This window comes from Ahaetulla prasina, chromosome 1 (genome assembly GCF_028640845.1).
Source record: "Ahaetulla prasina isolate Xishuangbanna chromosome 1, ASM2864084v1, whole genome shotgun sequence".
NCBI classification, from domain to species: Eukaryota; Metazoa; Chordata; class Lepidosauria; order Squamata; family Colubridae; genus Ahaetulla; species Ahaetulla prasina.
The window spans coordinates 340,587,868-340,608,766 of record NC_080539.1 but is presented as its reverse complement, the minus strand read 5'-3'; the positions used below and the strand labels follow the sequence as shown (position 1 = coordinate 340,608,766).

The 20,899-nt window shown below is 39.1% G+C and overlaps 1 protein-coding gene and 1 long non-coding RNA gene across 8 annotated transcripts in view; one reads left to right on the top strand and one right to left on the bottom strand.

Annotated features, from left to right (window-relative positions):
- The window catches only part of ASPG (asparaginase), a 92,085-nt gene that overhangs the window by 14,224 nt on the left and 56,962 nt on the right, over positions 1-20,899 (bottom strand). The window contains exon 13 of the mRNA XM_058162817.1: positions 17,492-17,578. Within this exon, the coding sequence (XP_058018800.1) occupies positions 17,492-17,578 (87 nt within the window). The remainder of the gene's footprint in view (positions 1-17,491; positions 17,579-20,899) is intronic.
- LOC131187962 (uncharacterized) overlaps positions 1-20,899 on the top strand; it is a 76,051-nt gene that overhangs the window by 3,163 nt on the left and 51,989 nt on the right. For all 7 annotated transcript variants that reach the window (XR_009152690.1, XR_009152691.1, XR_009152692.1 and 4 more), the window contains exon 2: positions 20,142-20,234. This is a non-coding gene — a long non-coding RNA (uncharacterized LOC131187962). The remainder of the gene's footprint in view (positions 1-20,141; positions 20,235-20,899) is intronic.

Genomic DNA, 20,899 nt, shown 5'->3' with positions numbered 1-20,899 from the left:
TGGAGGTGTCTTCCGGCCGCCTTGAAAGAGGCGGTGGTGAGGCCCCTCCTTAGAAGCCTTCCCTGGACCCGGCTGTTTTAGGTAACTATCGTCCGGTCTCAACCTTCGCTGCGGCGAAGGTTGTAGAAATATGGTGGCATATCAGTTTCCTTGCACCTGGATGAAACTGTCTATCTAGACCCGTTCAGTCGGTTTCCGGCCCGGTTACAGCACGGAGACGGCTTTGGTCGCGTTGGTGGATGATCTCTGGAGGGCCAGGGATGAGGTTGCTCCTCTGCCCTGGTCCTATTAGACCTCTCAGCGGCTTCGATACCATCGACCATGGTATCCTGCTGCGCGGTTGGAGGGATTGGGAGTGGGAGGCACCGTTTATCGGTGGTTCTCCTCCTATCTCTCCGACCGGTCGCAGTCGGTGTTGACAGGGGCAGAGGTCGACTCCGAGGCGCCTCACTTGTGGGGTGCCGCGGGGTCGATCTCTCGCCCTCCTGTTCTTTATCTACATGAAACCGCTGGGTGAGATCATCAGTGGTTTCGTGTGAAGTATCAGCTGTATGGATGACACCCAGCTGTACTTTTCTACACGGACCACCCCAACGAAGCTATCAAGTGCTGTCCGGTGTCTGGAGGCCGTCGGGTCTGGATGGGGAGAAACAGGCTCAAGCTCAATCCCGCCAAGACAGAGTGGTTGTGGATGCGGCATCCCGGTACAGTCAGCAATCCGCGGCTGACCATCGGTGGCGAGTCATTGGCCCCGATGGAAAGGGTCCGCAACAGGCGTCCTCCTGGATGAGCGGCTGTCTCTAGAAGACCATTTGACGGCCGTCTCCAGGAAGCGTTCTACCAGGTTCGCCTGGTACGCCAGTTGCGCCTTTCTGGACGGGATGCCTATGCACGGTCACTCACGCACTCGTGACGTCTCGCCTGGATTACTGCAATGCTCTCTACATGGGGCTCCCCTTGAAGGGCATCCGGAGGCTGCAGTTAGTCAGAATGCGGCTGCGCGGGTGATAGATGGAGCCCTCGTGGCTCCGTATAACACCATCCTCGCAGACTGCACTGGCTACCTGTGGCCTTCGGGTGCGCTTCAAGGTCTTGGTGACCACCTTTAAAGCGCTCCATGGCATTGGGCGGGTTACTTACGGGACCGCCTACTGCTACCGAATACCTCTCACCGACCCGTGCGCTCTCACAGAGGGTCTCCTCAGGGTGCCGTCAGCAAGGCAATGTCGTCTGGCGGCGCCCAGGGCAAGGGCCTTCTCTGTGGGGCTCCCACCCTTTGGAACGAACTTCCCCGGACTCCGCCAGCTTCGGACCTTGGACCTTCCTGTTTGTTCTTTATATTCCTCTGAGCAAAGCCTTATTCTGATACCTCCATTATGGCCTCCAGATTATGAGCCTGGCTGTGTGACTCTGAAATCAGTTCCCTTAATCTTTATAGAAATCTGATGGCCTTTAAAAGGATTTAAATACTTTTTATTTAGTCACTTTATTTATTTACTTTTTTGACCAACTACTCCTCCAAACCACTCTGTGCAATGTGGGAATAATACAAGAATGCAGGTGAAATATTTTAAACACTTGGACATGTTCTACTAATGATACTAATGTTCTACTGATATTAATGTTTATTAAGATTACTATTATAATTTAATTACAAAGTAGATTTGATTTGTCACATGTTCTAGGTATATGTGATCATCTAAATTGTCAAGTTGTTGATTTAACAATTTTTCAGTTTATCAATCAGAATAAAAAGTGTATAAATGTGCAGAAGTTCATCAAATCACCAAATCAATTACAAGGCACCCAATCTGATGCATGAAGTTGACTTGGCAATTTAATTCAAAGATTTGATTTTATGACAAGATAACTGAATCACCACTTTAAATTGAACCTTCACATAGCTCTAGGGAGTTTTCAACCTAATTCACCTCACCAATTTTCTGTACACTAACCTTGGAAAAAAGATCAAATAAGACAGAAAAATACAGTTATTATTTTGTATGTTGAATGTGTCACCTCACCTTAGACTTGAGAGAAGTCAATGACATGTCACAAGAAGCAGCAAGGATTTCCCAGAAGAGTTACAGAGAATTGGCAATTTCATATCTTTCCTGCCTCTGAGGTTACTTCTCAATCTAGCACTGCTGATAAAAATATGTAAGCCTTTGGGGTATCAAGCATTAGAAAGTAGGGGAATCAGCTGAAACATCCCAGGAATAAAAATAAAAGTATATGGAGCCAAGAATAACACCCATAACTGGTAAACCTCACGGAAGGATGCCTGCCATTTTTAAAATACGTTCTTTAGCATTAGATGGGAAAAGCTACACTCAGCTGGAGAACCAGGACCGAGAAAAAACCTTTATTCTTTGTTTTGTGAGCGATTGGAAAGCTGTAAAAGAATATTTCTTCTCCATTGTTCTGTACCAAATGGAAAGAAAGGCTTAAAGCAGGGGTCTCCAACCTTGGCAACGTTAAGACTTGGGGACTTTAACTTCCAGAATTCCTCAGCCAGCTTTGCTCTGGGAGTTGAAGTCCACAAGTCTTAAAGTTGCCAAGGTTGGAGACCCCTGGCTTAAAGTGAGCCTCTGAATAATCTAGTTAAGATAATGGGACTCTTTTGCAGATACTCCATTATTAAGGAGTGGCCATAGATCAACCATACAATTACATACTTTGTATTGGTGAGACTGCAACTTCAATGAGTGAGGAAACAAGGCCAATGTCAGGCTAAGTAAAGCAGCCGTCTTACTTTAGTTAGATACTGAGGACAGATTGTAGCATGGAGACAGTGAGGGTAGAGCTAGTTATATCATGAAACCTGCATTAAGCCTATTGCCGTCAAGTGATATTAAAGAGAGAGAATGCCATCTTGTTCTTTTTCTTGGGCATAAAATGTGTTGGACTTGTAAAATATCACATTGCTTTCCAAAGGTCTGAAACTATGTGCTACACTGGTATCCAGTTTTTGATTGCTGCCATCTTTATCAGCACAACTAAGTTTCCATGGTCCCACCAATCTTATTGAATTACAACTCCCAGCAGCCTTCGCCACCATCTATGCTGGATAGTCTTCTGGAAGAGATATGTCAGTAATACCAAGAGAGACACAAGTTTTCCACTGCTGATATACAGGATTCTGACATATTCCACTGTCACCAAAAATCCAAAGCCAGGATAGGAACCAAGCAGCTGAAAAAACAAAACTTACACAGAGATAGCAAAGAACAGGTAGGTGCAGTCCTAGTGGTTCATGAAGACTTCTCTCAAAATAGGGACTATGTACCACTCACGTCAAAGAAGGAATGCAGAAAAATCTGAGCATCTAATGGAAGGAAACAGAGAGCTTAATATGTCTAAATAGAGAATACTTCCAGAGTTCCTTTCTTCACATAATCATCTTGGCTCCATAATTACAATGGATATTTTACTAGTTTTCGGTAACATTTGTTCTATGTCTAAACAAGTTGTGGACCTTCTCAAACTAGGCTGCTCTTGCTGCTGTGCCTCATATCCTCATCACCTTGTCTTTAGACTCCTATGGTTCACTTTACATGAGGCACCTTGGAAAGCAGCTCAAAAGCTGCAATTGATTCAACATGCAGCAGCCCAGCTATTTGGAGGGGAAAGCACAATCTGGGTAGAAGGATTGCCTCAGTCCCTTGTCACTCAACTACTGACAGATTTCTAGAACTAATTCAAGGTGTTGTTTTATAAATCCCTACTGATGCATGTGCTCCCAACTTGTGGGAGGTGAAAGAAGGAGAGTCCCAGGGTCACATCTTTACATTGGTGGGCCCCACACTATGGTATGCCTTGCCTCTCACAAAGCAGCCAAGATCGCCTTGTTCTAAAGGGCTTCTGGTGCAAACAGTGAACCTGAACTATTATGGTAATATTATTTTTAGGAGTTTGTTATTCTATTTTGACCATAATGATATTGTTGTAAATTGCCTTGAGTTGTTGGAAGTAGGAGTGTAGAGATATGACTGTATAAAGAAATGAATAAATAATAATTAAAATATCCTCATAGAAGGGCATCACCTTCTGTGGCCTAAGGTCAATATGTGAGCTGAGCTTATACATTTCTCTCCAGTCCTCCTATCCTGCTTCGAAGGAGAAACCAGAATCCAATTTTGCAGCACAAATATTCTCATGATTCTGTGTGAGGTTTTATAATACAGTTTCCATACCAAAAGATTAAGCCATTCAAAAGGCTTCATAATTTAATATTTTTCCTTATTTTCTTTCCGATCAAGATATCACCATTAAAAAGAATGGAATTGATTAGTACAAGTCATTTATTTAACCATACCAATCTCCTCATGGTTCACATATTGGGTTAATGATGTTCCTGGCATGGAAAAATTGCCTTTCAGATTTCAGCCCTTTCTCTCATTATGAGTCAGGAAATTTTCTTAAACTGTTTCATCAGATGCATCACTAATTATGTCCTTTCCACCATCTTAGATATACATAAGATTAATAATATGCTGAAAGACATACGTCTTCAACTAAACTTTAGATATCTAAAAGACCTGTTATTTAAATAAAATTAAGAAAAAGGCCGAGATGGAAGTTTATCTATAAAACTAAGGCCTTTATGGATCAATATTTCAAAGCAAAAATGGCAAAATGTAAATCATTATCTCCGCTTGATTACAAGATATAGCATAGTAGCAGAATTAGAGATTTGCACATTTGATAAAACACAATCTAAAAACTTGCAGAGGCTTAGGGAATTCAGGGAAATGCTGTATTTAAGTTTTAACACAAGAAAATGCACAACCTAGAGAGCTACAAATCTTGCTCCAAATGATCATTTTTATGAGATAAAAGAGAAAATATACACTACATGACTAGAAAGTAATATCAACAGCATTTAACTGTGAGTAAATAGATTTAGTTTTTCTTCTACTCTCATCTATAGCTTTTTGGAGTGCAGTCTCCATGCACAATTCAAAGGCAGATGTAAGATAGATATGGCCAAGAAAAAAATAAGACACTCTTTCTATAGGATCACAAGCCTTTTTTTTTTGGTGGGGGGGAGGGAAACTGTCCATGGAAATCAAAGCAAAACCATGGTTAATTGAAGAAAACATGGCTCAATAAACAATAAGTAAACTCAACCATTTTATGCTCAATCTACACTGGACCATTAACTGGACAGTTTAACCAATCTCTTTTAAACAGGGGAAGTTCGCCAGGACTGATGCACAGCTAATATTGTACCTATCTGCAAGAAGGGGGCTAGGGAAATAGCTGGCAACTATAGGCCAGTGAGCTTATCATCTATAGTAATGAAGTTAATGGAATCACTCCTGAAAAAAAGGATTGATGAACATTTAAAAGTGCAAACTTGATGGACCCAAAGCAACATGGCTTTACTTCAGGCAGATAATGGCAAACTAATCTAATAGATTTTTTAAAACTCTGACACAAATGTTTGGGACAAAGGTGTGGACATAGCCTATCTGGATTTTAGCAAAGCATTTGATTACAGTTCAGTAGATAGTTCAGTGGATAGGAAGTTCGCTGAGGGATAGATTCCAGTGGGTAATTGTTACAGAGCACTGTCTGAACAGAGATCAGTCACAAGTGGTGTACCACAAGGTTCAGTCCTAGGTCCTGTTCAGAGGTGGTATTCAGCAGGTTCTGACCAGTTCTGGAGAACCGGTAGCGGAAATTCTAAGTAATTTGGACAATCGGTAAATATTACCTCTGACTGGCCCCACCCACCCCCCTCTATTCTCTGCCTCCCAAGTCCCAGCTGATTGGGAGGAAATGGAGATTTTGCAGTAACCTTCCCCTGGAGTAGGGTGGGAATGGAGATTTTACAGTATCCTTCCCCTGCCACGCCCACCAAGCAACACCCACCAAGCCATGCCCACAGAACTGGTAGTAAAAAAATTTTGAATCCCACCACTGGTCCTGTTGTGTTGAATGTGTTTGTAAATGAAATAAGAGAAGGATTGCTAGGTAAAGTTTGTCTTTTTGCTGATGAAACAAAGGTGCATAACAGAGTTGACTTTCGTGGGGGTATCCATAACACAGAAAATAATTCGGCATTGCTGGAAAATTTTTCAAAAAATGTGGAAATTAGAATTTAATGTTTCTAATGTAAGAGCGTGCCCTTAGGGGGAAAAAAGAATCCTCTGGCAGGGCACAGTATTAGGACCACAATGTTAAGCAGATCAATAGAAGAAAAAGATTTAGATGTGCTTACTGCAAAATGAGTGAACAGTGTGGCCAAGTAACTGTGAAGGCAACCAAAATTCTGGAATGTATCACTAGAGGAATCACCAGCAGGGAAAAGGAGGTCCTGGTCTTGCTACATAGACACCGTTTGAAATACTGTTTTGAGAATACTCTTCTTGCTCATAACAAATTACCAATTCTCTTGACAGAATATTGTCCTTCAGAGCAGGGGTCTCCAACCTTGGCAGCTTTAAGACTTGTGGACTTCAACTCTCAGAATTCCTCAGCCAGACTTGTGGACTTCAACTCTCAGAATTGAAGTCCACAAGTCTTAAAGTTGCCAAGGTTGAAGACCTCTGCTTCAGAGAACATCTCAAGAAGACTTCAACCAAACTGCAATCAAGGAATAACATCCTGCAAGCTGTGTGGATCTACATGGAGTTCCTCAGCTACCACCTTGCGATCTCCAGTTCTTGGCCTTGTTTTTCAACAGCAGAATATTGTTCCCCATCTGGATAAACAGTAGCCATACCAGACTGACTGACACACAGCTGAATCACATGTGCATCTTATTGGGCACAATAAAATCTACCCCCCCTTTCTGATGACCAGTTTTGAACCATATTCTTTCACTACATCTATGAAAGAAAATGCTCTGCTGTGAGAGTGTAAAAAACAGTAATATTCATCTGCCAATCAATGCTGCTATCGCTGATGCTATAAACAAGTAAAAATGAGTAAATATTTGCTCATTGAGAATGTAAGTGTGATGTGCTCTTTAGTGTTTTTGCCATACAATCAATCAATCAATCAATAATGGAATACTGTGCCCAGTTCTGGAGACTTCACTTAAAAATTATTGATAAGATTGAGCGAGTCCAGAGATGAGCAGTAAAAATGATTCAAGAACTGAGGGACAAAATATATCAGGAACAATGGGAGGAACTGAATATGTACAGCCCAGAGAACAGAAGGGGAAGGGGGGACATGACTGAAACCTTTCAATATGTTAAGGGTGTGAATAAGGTTCTAGAAGGTAGTATGTTCAATATTAAGCAAAAAACAAGAACATGGTCATAACCTCAAACTGATAGGAGGGGAGTTCAAAAGTAATATTAGAAAATATTACTTCACAGAAAGGGTAGTGGAAGCTTGGAACCAACTTCCAGTGAAGGTAGTGGGTCAGTCATCCGTAACTGAGTTTAAATATGCTTGGAATAAACACATATCCATCATCTGTGGTGGCATAAGAGCTATGGTGGCATAGTGATTAGAATGCAGTATTGCAAGCTAATTCTGCTGACTGCCAGTAGTTTGATCCTGACCAGCTCAAGATTGACTCATCCTTCCATCCTTCCAAGGTCAGTAAAATTGCTCCCAGATTGTTGAGGGCAATATACTTACTCTGTAAACCATTTAGAGAGGGCTCTAAAGCATTATGAAGTGGTATATAAGTCTAAGTGCTATCTGGCAAAAATTAAAAATTAAAATAAAGAAAAAAATTAAAATATTTTTTAAATAATTAATTAATAAGAACACATGAAATAAAGAACTCAAAGGGCAGACTTGATGGATCAATAGATTTTTTTTCTGCCATCAGTTTTCTATGTTTCTATAACTCTTACCTAACCTTTTGATTTTCCACCGATAATTCCAGAAGTTGAAATCCACTCATACAGCGGCCAGCTAGTTTTAAGAAGCCAGCCATGGCTGGTGTCTGTTAAAAGATGAACAATTTGTGATCTAATTGAAGCATAACTCATCATTTCTATCATCTTGTCCATCAAAAGCTTTGTAATAGGACTTTGTTGCCTACCCAGCCTTGCAAAACCAAGTAGGTTTAAACATCTTGCAGGGCACCATTCCTGGTGGTGGCTTAGTTGACTCACTTTTTCCAGGAACTCTTCCATACCTTCCCACTTGAATCCTCCCAACAAGCACATTAAGTCCTGATGGGAGATTTAGATGTTTACAGCTGAAAACTATCTCCCAGATAGTGAAGATATTATTATCCTTCTGTGTTGGTGAAAAACCTTGACAAGAGAAGCAGAGATTTTACATGCAGGGAAAGTAATTCCACCTGGAGCACATTCATGCAATAAGTCTGCCTGCCTATATCTTTTTATGAATTTCCTATAAAACCTAGTACAGATTCAGACTATAAAAACATATTCCATATTTTATTTTATGAGAAAGATAATCTGGTATAAGAGGCATGGTCAAAGTTCTGTCAGAAGCCTAATTTTTTTCTAACAGCTAGAATAGAATAGAATAGAATAGAATAGAATAGAATAGAATAGAATAGAATAGAATAGAATAGAATAGAATAGAATAGAATTTTTTTATTGGCCAAGTGTGATCGGACATACAAGGAATTTGTCTTGGTGCATATGCTCTCAGTGTACATAAAAGAAAAGATACCTTCATCAAGGTACAACACTTACAACACTTAATGATAGTGATAATCATAATCATAAATGAACAGCATTTTAGCCTAGAGAGGGACTCCATTAAGAGGTTTGGAGTTAAGCATTATTTTTATTTCATTATCCAATTTTTATATATAGGAGAAAGTAGGAGGATGGAAAGGAAAAGACAATTTGATTACTTCTCTCCATCTAAATATTCTTATGTTTTCACATTTCATTCAGAAAAACAATCCAGAGATGAAAAGGTCAAGGCTCAACTTTTTTCCTAACTACAGAAACAGGGTCAGGGATGGCTGTTAAATCTGATCTCTGGTCAAATATGTTATTGCAGAGTCATTTTTAGAAGGGATACTTATGTTCCTGCTATATACTTTCTTTCAGTGGTGAAATCCACTTATCTTCACTACCAGTTCGGAAACAGGAGCGCACAGGAGCGCACACCTCTTCTGTGCATGTGCAGAACTTTCTGCGCCTGCGCAGATGGTAAAAAAAAAGGCCATAATGACATCCTGGTGGGTGGGCAGGCTTCCTGCTGGTGGCACAACCGGTTCGGCAAGCTGGATAGAACCGGGGCGGCGGGGGGATTTCATTGCTGCTTTTGTTCCTAAAATATGAAATCTGGTTTGAACAACTGTGAGTCAGTTCACATCACACCTTAGCAATGTGATATACAAAGGGTCACAAATTAACTGATATCTATCCATTCTATCCAAAGATTTTTTTCCAATACTTGTTTTTCACAAATGGAATCTATAGCTATGCAAAATATATAGGGATAGCCAAATGACTGCTATCCATTTGATGGGTCCATTTTGCATAACCAAAAACAGCTCATTATCTATTACAGCATTTCTATTACAGCCTTTCTATTGCAGAAACAGCATTTGCAGAATTACCTCTGAATATTCCCTACCTTACCCATTCTTTTTTAAAAAAGAAAGATACCTACCATTAATGCTTAATAATGGGACATTTAGAACATCATAGACTACTTAGCATTAATATAGTTTTGCTCTTCTGATCTCTGATCCAAACTTTATTGGAAAAGCAGACAAATATGGTGCAACTACTAATGGCAAAGTTCCCCTCTGAGAAAATAGTGGAGAATTCCTCCTTTCCCCAGAGAAATTAGGTAACATGGTCCTTCCAATGTGGTTGGGCCCAAATAGGGCAGAGAATGTCAAAAGCTGTGTCAACCAGGAATCTAAAAATTATGGAAGTTGAAGCATAAATTTAGAAGGCACCAGATTGTAGAAGTCAGTCTATGGAAGTGTTTGGCTCTAAAAGCCACTATAAAATCAAATGTTTTAATGTGAAATCAGGAGAAATTACTAAATACACAACATATAAACATATTAAATGTATTTAAGTAAATGTATAATGAAGTTAATTACACTAAAGTTAATGATCCTACTTAGTCCAAAAGGAAAAGTTTGAAGGATGCAAAAAACTTACATAGAGATAAGCATCCAATATAAAGCCCAACTTTCCTCACCTTTTCAAACTAGGTTTCCAACTTTAGTTAAAGCTAATAAATGTGTACACAGATTATACTTGTGCATATGCACATGCCAGAAATAATCCTAATAATCCTTCAGGGACCAGAAGGGTGAAGTCACCCATATATATACACAGAGACACTGTATGCTTCTGATTCAAATTAATTAAGTACTCCATTTGATAAAATTGATTCCCCCATCTGCACATACCAACTGTTCTCTCACACATAAATAATTCTCAGAAACACAAGTGTGTGCGTTCATGTACACACATTGCCTTTCCAGCAGCCAAGGGCATCCATGGAGAGGAGTGAGAGCAGATTTCAAGATGGTGACCTTAACTGCATGACTAAGATCCCCCATCTTTTCACAAATAATGTAGTAGTAGTAACTGTGAGAGGGATCTTGGAGTCCTAGTGGACAATCATTTAAATATGAGCCAGCGGTGTGCTGCAGCTGCCAAAAAAGCCAACACAGTTCTAGGCTACATTAACAGAGGGATAGAATCAAGACATGATAGTGTTCCAATATCTCAGGGGTTTCCACAAAGAAGAGGGAGTCAAGCTATTCTCCAAAGCTCCTGAGGCAGGACAAGAAGCAATGGATGGAAACTAATCAAGGAGAGAAGCAACCTAGAACTAAGAAGAATTTTCATGAGTTAGAACAATTAATTAGTGGAACAACTTGTCTCCAGAAGTTGTGAATGCTCCAACACTGGAAGTTTTTAAGAAGAGACGGGACAACCATTTGTCTGAAATGGTATAGGGTTTCCTAGCTGAACAGGGAGTTGGACTAGAAGATCTCCAAGATCTATTCTATTCTATTCTATTCTATTCTATTCTATTCTATTCTATTCTATTCCATTCCATTCCATTCCATTCCATTCCTCAAATGGTACACATAACTAGGGGTGTGCCCTCAATTACATGATCATGACTGCCATCTTGGTGTTTTTGACCTTTCCCTGCAGATAACCCTGCTTTTTGTCTGTTCTGACAAAAGCAACAAGCATTTATAGATACTAATGCACAGAACAATATATTAACATGGCCTGAATTCACATATGATAAGAACTCTTAATAGAGAATAACACGCTAAATGTGATTGTTTAAGTTTTTTATACAAGTATAGTCAAACACTGTATAGGCATTGGTTGGGGCTACTCCTACTCACTCTCTCTCTCTCTGTCTGTCTCTCTCTGTGTGTGTGTGTGTGTGTGTGTGTGTGTGTGTGTGTGTGTGTGTAGATAGATGATAGATAGATGATAGATAGATAGATAGATAGATAGATAGATAGATAGATAGATAGATAGATAGATAGATAGATAGATAGATATTTCAAGTGAAATAGCCACATTTTAACTGATTATAATATTACATACTTGCCAGGTTATTCCACCTCCCTCACATAGACAAATTGAACTGTATGCAAAAACAACATATGAGATAGACTCCACTGCTGAACATTTTCTGTATATAGAACCAAGATACTGCAATGGAGTTTGGGCTGGACAAATAGGTCACCCTTAACATCAACAAGAGAAAAATAGTGAAAACTGAATGAATATTAATGCTCTTTAGAATAACATCAAAAGTCGAGATGAGGAAAATCACTACGAATACCTGGGCATGCTTCAAATTGACAATATCAAGCATAAAGACAAGAAGGTTAGAAGTGAATACATCATGAGACTGAAGAGATCTTAGTATAAACTCAATGGAGGAAATTCCATCAAGGAAATTAACATCTTGGCAATTCCAATTATTAGACAGACAGCTGTAATAGTGGACTGGACTCAAGCAAAACTAAAAGCTCTAGCTAGGAAAAATAATCACAATATCATAAATCATGTCCTTTATCCATGCAACAACATTGACAGATTCTACTTACTAAGAAAAATAGATGACCATGGAATGTTGCAAGTATACAGATAAAAGGGCATTAGAAGAATATCTGCAGGACTTTTCATTTCTTCAGTCTTAAATTAAATTTTAAAGTCACCATTGGCATTGACAAAAGCAACATAAGTCTATTGCGAAAGTCCCTCATTTTCAATTTGGCCTACAAGAAAGACCAAATAAAGAATTGAAAAGATGTAACAAGGCAAAATATTACATAGCCAACAGTAGGCAAAGCAAATAACAACAAGATCTGGCAATAGTTAAGAGAAGGATAGTTGAAGAAACAGATAAAGGGCTAATTTTGACAGTATAAAACCAAACCTTAAGAACAAATGCACATAAAGCCAGAACTGAGAAGACAGCAACAGACAGTGAATGGCACCTCTGCAAAAAAAGCTGAAAAAATAGTTGGCTACCTAGTTTGTTGCTGTAAGAAGATCACATAATCTTACTAAAAACAACAGCATGACAAAGTAGCAACAATGGTGCATTGGAAGATCTGCAAGAAATATCTTTCGTCTGCAAGCTGGTAGGACTACAACCTAGTTGAAAAGTAATAGAAAATGAAGAAGCTAAAGTGCTGTGTAATTTTAGTATTCAGTCAAACAAGCATCCGCTATATAACACTCCAGAGTGAACAATTATTGATAACAAAGGGGGGGGCGGAGTCTGGATAGTGGATGTTGCAATACCTGGAGAGAACAGGAGACAAAGGAAAAAAATGGAGAAAATCACAAAATACAAAGATCTACAAACAGAAGTAGAAAAACTGTGGCAAAAGAAAGAATGATAGTACCAAAGAAAGGTACAATTCCAAAGCAACAGGACCACCATCAGCATTGACAAAATCACCATCACCATCAATTGCAGAAGGCAGCTTTATTTGGAACAGTTTACTTCCTGCAGTGATACCTTTAACACCATCAAACTATAACAGGTCCTTGGGAAGAACTTGATAGGAAGATAAAAGTGCTAAATCCAGTCTGAACATCTGGCTGACTGTGCAATGAACCATAATAAATAAAAGCCTTCATGGAGAAATGAAACAATTATTTGGTTAGAAAAGCAATCTAAGCAAACAAAATGTCTCAATGAAAATTTATTTATGCAGTTATCATTTTTCTGATTGTTGAATGCAGCCCCAAAGCACTTTGCTGTCATCTGTGACTAACCTGTTAAACTGGATTTTCACATGCAGAAAAGGCTAAGTGGGTGAATCTATTTCCTAAAGAATATAAAGTTTTTTTAAGCCACTCCTCTTAATAATCTTGACAACTAAACAAGATTTTACAAAGCAGATTTCAAGCCTCTCATTCTTGGGAATTAATGCTACATTAATTGGCTTTATGGAATTGCTGTTTGGAAAACACAAAACAGAACTAGTCTTATATTCAAAGATTTTATGTCACTCCTGTGCCTCAGTACTTTTGAAAGTTAATGGTAGCTAACTAGCTTTTCTCGAAGTTCTTTTTCTTATCTTCAGCAAGATAAGATTCATCTAAGCCAGAGATGGCAGAAGGTAACTGGGATCATATATCATTTTGCAATAGCTCAGGCCAAGAATTTTTGACTCGTGTAATAGAAGGTAAAAATGAAATTTAAAAGAGTTCTCTTCTTTGGCAGTCCAAATATGAATTAATTACCTCTAAATATCCTTTCTAAGTAGTTTCCTTTGGTTAAATTAGTTCTGCTTTCCAATGAATTTGTTTCTTTTGAATACAACTTTGTGTAGCCATAAAACCAATTTTAGAAGTAAACCTTCCTGATAATGGGCCATAAAAGAGTTCCCCAGGTAAAACATGGGCAGAGTTAGGAAATGGCTAGATTAGAAGTAAAATGTGTTTCTGTGAGCAGAAGATCAGCTGAGCGACACTTGGAAGTTTCAAATTCCCTCGGTTCTGAAATCAAGTGGAAGATAAGTGGAAGAACCTCTAAAACAAGGGTGTCAAACTCGCGTCATCATGATGGCGTCATGATTTTGCTAATAAGAAATCTCGAAGTAATTGTTAGTGAAGATAGTACTTTTGATCTTCCTCCTATGAATCAGCAAACACATTTATGACTGTGCAAACATACATAAATACACATTGTCAAGGCAGATATAAGAACTGTGAGGACAAGGTTCACCAACCTTTGGTCTCCTATCTAGTTTACAGCTGCCAGGACTGGGACAGAAGACTGAATTTCCTCTTCAGTTGATGGAAGGGGCAACGTATCTTTGGGTATCATCACCATATTGATGCCTAATCTCAGATGACCTTCCCACATTGGTTTAAATAGATCTTAACAAGCTGGGGAGAGAGGACTGACTTCTGCAATTTCCCATAAGTCAGAGACTACTGGGCTGACATTACAGCCTCTAGACTAGATCCCTATGTTGATCCCTCCCTACCTAGACTGAAAATGCAGACCCATCAGATTAGGGGTGTCAAACTCAAGGCCTGGGGGCCGCCCTGGAAACAACGAAGGACCGGCCCATGAGTCCTCTGTGATCAAAAATGGAGCTCGGGAGGGCTGTGGGCCCTCCCGAGCTCCATTTTCACTGGAAGAGGGTTGCAGGAGGCTCTTGTAGCTGAAAACAGAGCTCGGGAGCCCATTTTCGCTGGCAGAAGTGCTCGGGTCACCATAGGCGCCCTGACACGAGTGACGTTGACCTGGCTACACCCATCATGGCCATGCCCACCATGCCCCCCCCAGGTCAAAAACAACCCTGATGTGGCCCTCAATGAAATCGAGTTTGACACCCCTGCATTAGATAACCCTTTTATTTTCACTTCTACAGTCAGTTCACAAAAATACCATAGAGAATGATATGAAAAGCCATCAAAAGATCTGAAAAGACCAGAAGAGGTGCACTACCCCCACTGAACATTCAAAAAGTTCATCAAGGAGAGTGATCAAAACATTCTCAGTCTCATACTTAGGTCTGAAAAAGGTTTAGATAATCTCTTATTCATATGATGTTATCTGAATCTGCCACCATCGTAACATCCTTTCCCTGAAAAGGAATTTTGGAAATTGGCCAGTAGTTATCTGGGACCATAAGATCCAGAATTAGCCTTTTAAAATGAGAAACTACGGCCTCCCTCTATAATAGCTTCCTCTGATGCAGAAAGGCATTAAGAGTCTCATGGATCCAGATGGTCACTTCTCCACCTTAATAGGAAAGATGGTAAGGAATGCAATCTACACATGTCAGAGGACAATCTAACCTCTTCCTTGGAGGTCACGGGCCAAAAGGAGTCTTGGATAATAGTCTTTTTGGCTATTAAGAGTCAAGATTGCATAGACTCTGGCAGGCATGTATAACTGATGTCTTTCTCATTTTGATTAGTAGAAACTGTTTAACTATTTAATTGGTAGGAAGTTGGATAGAACTTTTGACTCAGATAAATTAAAGTTGAAACAAAAATATATGAAATAATAGAAAAGATTAAGAATAAAAAAACAAATTGTACTGGGGCTTAATGCTGAATCCAGAGTATTATTTCTAATTCCTATCATTCTGCTACTACTGACAGGAAGATCTGAGTCCAGAGGAACTGCTTCATTCAAAGTTCTACAAAACTCAATATTTGTTAGGACTGAACAGGATGAAGATACAGCATTTTGTTTTTCTTTGCCAGCTATTACACGAATGAACTAGATTTATTTGCCCTAGTTTCTGGATTACTATAGATCTGTTACTGATTTAGTGAATCAGTAAATTTATACATCCAATGACTCTCTTGGCATACGCACCAAAATGTTTGAAATGTTCCTTGCTCTCTTCTCTGATCTCAAAGTTTTGCAACTGTCTGGGAGAGAATCCTCTTATGCCTCCAATAACTGAGCAGTGATTAAATGTATGCCAAACCCCTGGGAAGGCATATCAGGGATCATAAAAGAGCAGCCTTAATCAGAAAAATCAATATTTGAATTTTTTTTAAAAAAATCACATTTTCAGTTGTTAATTTCCAAATGTACAGTTCTTGAATGGAAAAAAATCAGTTGATGGAGATATATATATATATATATATATATATATATATATATATATATATATATATATATATATATATATATATATATATATATATATATATATATATATATATATATATATATATAGGTCTTTGGTTGTTCGGGTTTTCTCCCGTGTAAAATTGGAAGTGTCTTGGCGACGTTTCGACGAAGTCTCATTCGTCATCTTCAGGCTTCAGCTTCGTGCTTCTGGGAGCAATGTGTGATCGCAGCTGTTTCTTCCTTTTAACTGCTAGTGGGGGTTTGAACTGATTGGGTGGGAGCTTGGCTGTGCTCTGATTGGATGGGGTTTTTTTTGTGCTCTGATTGGCTGGGGGTGTGTCCTGTGTTGGTGGGGGCTTGGTTGTGCTCAGTTTAGTCTGTGTTGCAGGGGGATTTGAGCTGGTGAGCTGCATAGCTGTTGTTTGGCTTTGTGGTCGTGCTACATCTTCATAGTGGGTGTCAGTCTGCTGCATGTATGGATTGGAGGGGTTTGAAATGGCTAATGTTGCAGCTGCGGTCTGGCTTCTGGTCCTTGGTCGTGCTTCATGATCAGTGTGGGTTTGGGTCTGCTTTCTGGGTGGATGTGCGGTGGTGACATCCTGTGTGGACCTCGTGAGTGTGGGTCTGGTGTCATTCCTCGTGTTAGGGACTCGTTTGTCAATAAGGCGGGTTTCAAATGGCTGGTAGGCGGGAGGTGTCATCTCGTTTGTTCATGCTGTGTGGGCGTTTTTCTATCTCAATGGCTTCTCTGATTATTCTGTTGTTAAAGTGTTCAGTTTTGGCGATAGTTCTGGTCTTTTTAAAGTCAATATCATGTCCTGTGACTTTAAAGTGTTGGACCAGGGAAGAAGTTGGTTCCTCTTTTTTGAATGAGTTCTTGTGTTCTTCAATGCGTGCACTTATTCTTCTGTTGGTTTGTCCAATGTATGTGGTGGGGCAGGCGGTGCATGGGATTTCATGTACTCCTTGATTTTCTAACTCAATTTTGTCTTTGGGGTTTCTTAGGATGATGGATATTTTTCTGTTTGTGCAGAATGCTGTCTTGATGTTGTGTTTCCACAAACACAGAAGCACGAAGCTGAAGCCTGAAGATGACGAATGAGACTTCGTCGAAACGTCGCCAAGACACTTCCAATTTTACACAGGAGAAAACCCGAACAACCAAAGACCTATATACAAACACCCGTGAAAACCTCAGAAAACAAATATATATATATATATATATATATATATATATATATATATATATATATATATATATATATATATATATATATATATATATATATATATATATATCTTGATGAATATATGTGAGTGTGTGTGTATCCATATATATCCATATATTTATATATATATATATATATATATATATATATATATATATATATATATATATATATATATATTTATATATATATATATATATATTTGCATAGTTCAGAGTCATACTTGCCTGCAGAGTTCTGTCCCAACATTCACAAGTTCTTGGCTGGAAAGGTGAGCTCCAGTTTTGCGGAGTAATTCAATCACTTTGTGATTCCTTTAGAAAAGAGGGGAAGGAGAAAGTTTTAGTCTCCTATCTGTGCTATAATAAAGGCACCTACTTCAATCCATTGATAAGCAAAATCAGAGAATAATTTCACATGCTGAATTTCCTTCACAGTGAGACCCTGAAAATCACATCTGTGGTAAAGGGGGGGAAATGTAAACTGTACTGGGACCAGTGGTGGGTTTCAAAAATTTTTACTACTAGTTCTGTGGGTGTGGCTTGGTGGGCATGGCATGGCTTGGTGGGCGTGGCTTGTGGGCATGTCAGGGGAAGGATTCTGCAAAATCTCCATTCCCACCCCATTCCAGGGGAAGGTTACTGCAAAATCCCCATTTCCTCCCAATCAGCTGGGACTCAGGAGGCAGAGAATAGATGGGGGCGGGGCCAGTCAAAATTTTTACTACCGGTTTGCCAAACTACTCAAAATTTCCGCTACCAGTTCTCCAGAACTGGTCAGAACCTGCTGAAACCCACCTCTGACTGGGACAGCAGCTTCTTGGATTTCTGAAGGTCATGGTAATTGATGGCTGTTTCCCCAAACACCTGGGCCAGGAGATCAGGTTTTGTGATTTTAATGATTGGGATATATTGTTTATCTTGAGAATTATGGATCACTGCTTATTAGCATTTTTTTAATCTTTGTATGCTGCCTTGAATCACTGTTATGAAATAAGCAGCCATATCAATCTATATAAATAAAATAAGAATTCTAGGAGTTACAGTCCCAGTAACACTGGGAAGCTGATTTGCATCCATGCCTCCATGTTAAACCACCACAACCTGAGTATTTTCAACTCAAAATATATCCAAGTTTCAATCATCATTAACCTAAAAACAGCACCAAAGTTTTTCACATGACCACTGCAAGCCCAAAACACTTTGCTGAAAGATCATATATTTAATACCATATTTCCACATATGATCAAGAACAATCCTTCAAAAGATTTCATAGTCCAAACAGAGAATCAATTCCTGCTTTCTTGTATCACTCAGACTTTAGTAGTTTGCACCAGTGGTGGAATTCAAATTGTTTTTATTACCGGTTCTGTGGGCGTGGCTTGGTGGGCATGGTGTGGCTTGGTTCTGACAGGTTGGGCATGGCAGAGGAAGGATACTGCAAAATCTCCATTCCCACCCCACTCTGGGGCCAGCCAGAGGTGGTATTTGCTGGTTCTCCAAACTACTCAAAATTTCCGCTACCAGTTCTCCAAAACCTGTCAGAACCTGCTGAATTTCACCCCTGTTTTGCACCCTTTATTCCCCTGGCAACTTCTGCTATGCACTATAGTCCCCTTCATTTTTACCTTCACAGTCTGCCTTATTACACACACCACCATTTCTTCCAACTGTACCTTGTTCTCAATTATTTGTTACAGCCTCCCCTTCAGGCCCTGCAATGCTTTGAACGCAATTCCCAAATTGCATGTACAATCATAGCACCTGTCTGTAAAACAACCACATTTTTTCCCATGATCCTGTGGCATCCTGTTGCAGAGATCAGCATATGACCCCAGAAGAACATTGTGAATGTTTTAAAGGTTTGCAAACAGATACTACATTCCCAGTCTTGCATGTTGCAAAATCGTTTTTGGTAGCCAGTCCAAAGCAATGAATAGTTTTAAGTCACCTCAGATGTTTGGAAAAAAATCACAAGGGTTAAATTAGCCCGTATAATTGATCAGTAATATGGCAGAAAAAGCTAGATAAATTAGGAAGCTGGACAAAAAGAAAGAAAATATAGCAGAGAGCCAACTTGTGATATTTTTATGGAAATGCTACTACAATTCAGAGTCTATTTTCATAGTATGTTAGGTATGCATGGCAGATCTGAGGCATGAATTGGAATTTTTTTTCTTAGATTTATTCTCAATAAGCTACACACATTTTTTTCAAAATATGTTCAGGTTTCTTTTGTTGCACTATTAAAATCACAATATCAATGCAATTGTCCTTCTCCTGGAAGGCAGTATTATTCAGTCCTTTTTGCTGAGCGCAGAGGTATTATTAACTATCACAATTACAGACCTTCCTTGTTTGCTTATTATCTTAAATACTTTATTGCAAATATTCCTTGAGAAACAAAATATCACCTTGGATATTTCCCCCTTTTTCAGTTGGTAGATAACTTATATTGATTTTCACTTCGGCCTGCAATGTACTATTTATATAAATAAATGTTCACGGAAAGTGAAGACAACTTCAATTAGCTCATACCATGTTGGGAAGGGGTTGCGTGAATTGTGATTCACACTAAACTTCAAGAGTTCTCTTTGTAGACTCCTAGGTACTTGGAATAAAATACTCTGAATTTCATCCAGGTGTAAGTTAGTGCCACAAGACTTTTTTCCTGAGGAAACATGGATGAGATTTTTGCACTGTCAGTTTCATATGCCTCAAATTGCACAGGCTCATAGGCGCCTTTCTGTACCATCAAGCTACTTTGTAATGCACATGCATAGCTGAAGAAAATGTGGAACCACTGATTACACTCCTTGAGTACCTGAAAACTCTTTTGAAGACATCAAGGGCTACAAATAACTTGTTTAATATTCAGGTCAAAATCAGAAGCAGACAGACAACTCACCTGACACAGAAATATATAATGACTGGGTGGAATTCTTACTGAGTTGCAGATAATTATATACAGGTAAGTCAGTGCCTTGAATAGGTAAACTGCAAGCCCTGTGTCTCATTCTTTGTAACACAAGATTTTCTGAGGTAATCACAATGTGTCCCATTGATTTCAGTACATTTTAGGTGTTTTTGGTTAGAACTAGTATTTTGCTTAGGCAAAATACAAACTTCAGTCTCAGCTTCTCATCTGCATTATGAGACTGAACAGAAAAAAGTAAAATAAAAGGTAAATGCCCCCTTGGGTTCAGCCCATCAATGGGAGGTTGTTGTAAGCCCCCTGGATGTTGTTCCTCTGAGCACAATAAAAATAAAAAAGAGATACATTGATCCACTTAAGAAGTGCTATCGGAAATCCTCACTTGGTAAGCCGGAGAATAAATCAGAAATATTTTACATGCAAAACTATAGCCCCACCTTAAACACTCTAAAGCATTATTATACATGATAAAGATGATTACAGTTATTATGCTGTGACCGAGTGTGAAGATTCCCTAATGCTGACAGCTGACATTCTTTATTTTTACATACATTTTTAATGTTTTTTGAAGGCTCACTTGGAATTTTAAATGCAAGCAAATCTTTATAGGAATGAGAATAATAAGGATATTTCCTTTCCTTCAGGAATTTAATGACATGCAAATGTTAAACCCAGGCCTCAACTTGATGGACTTTTTTAAA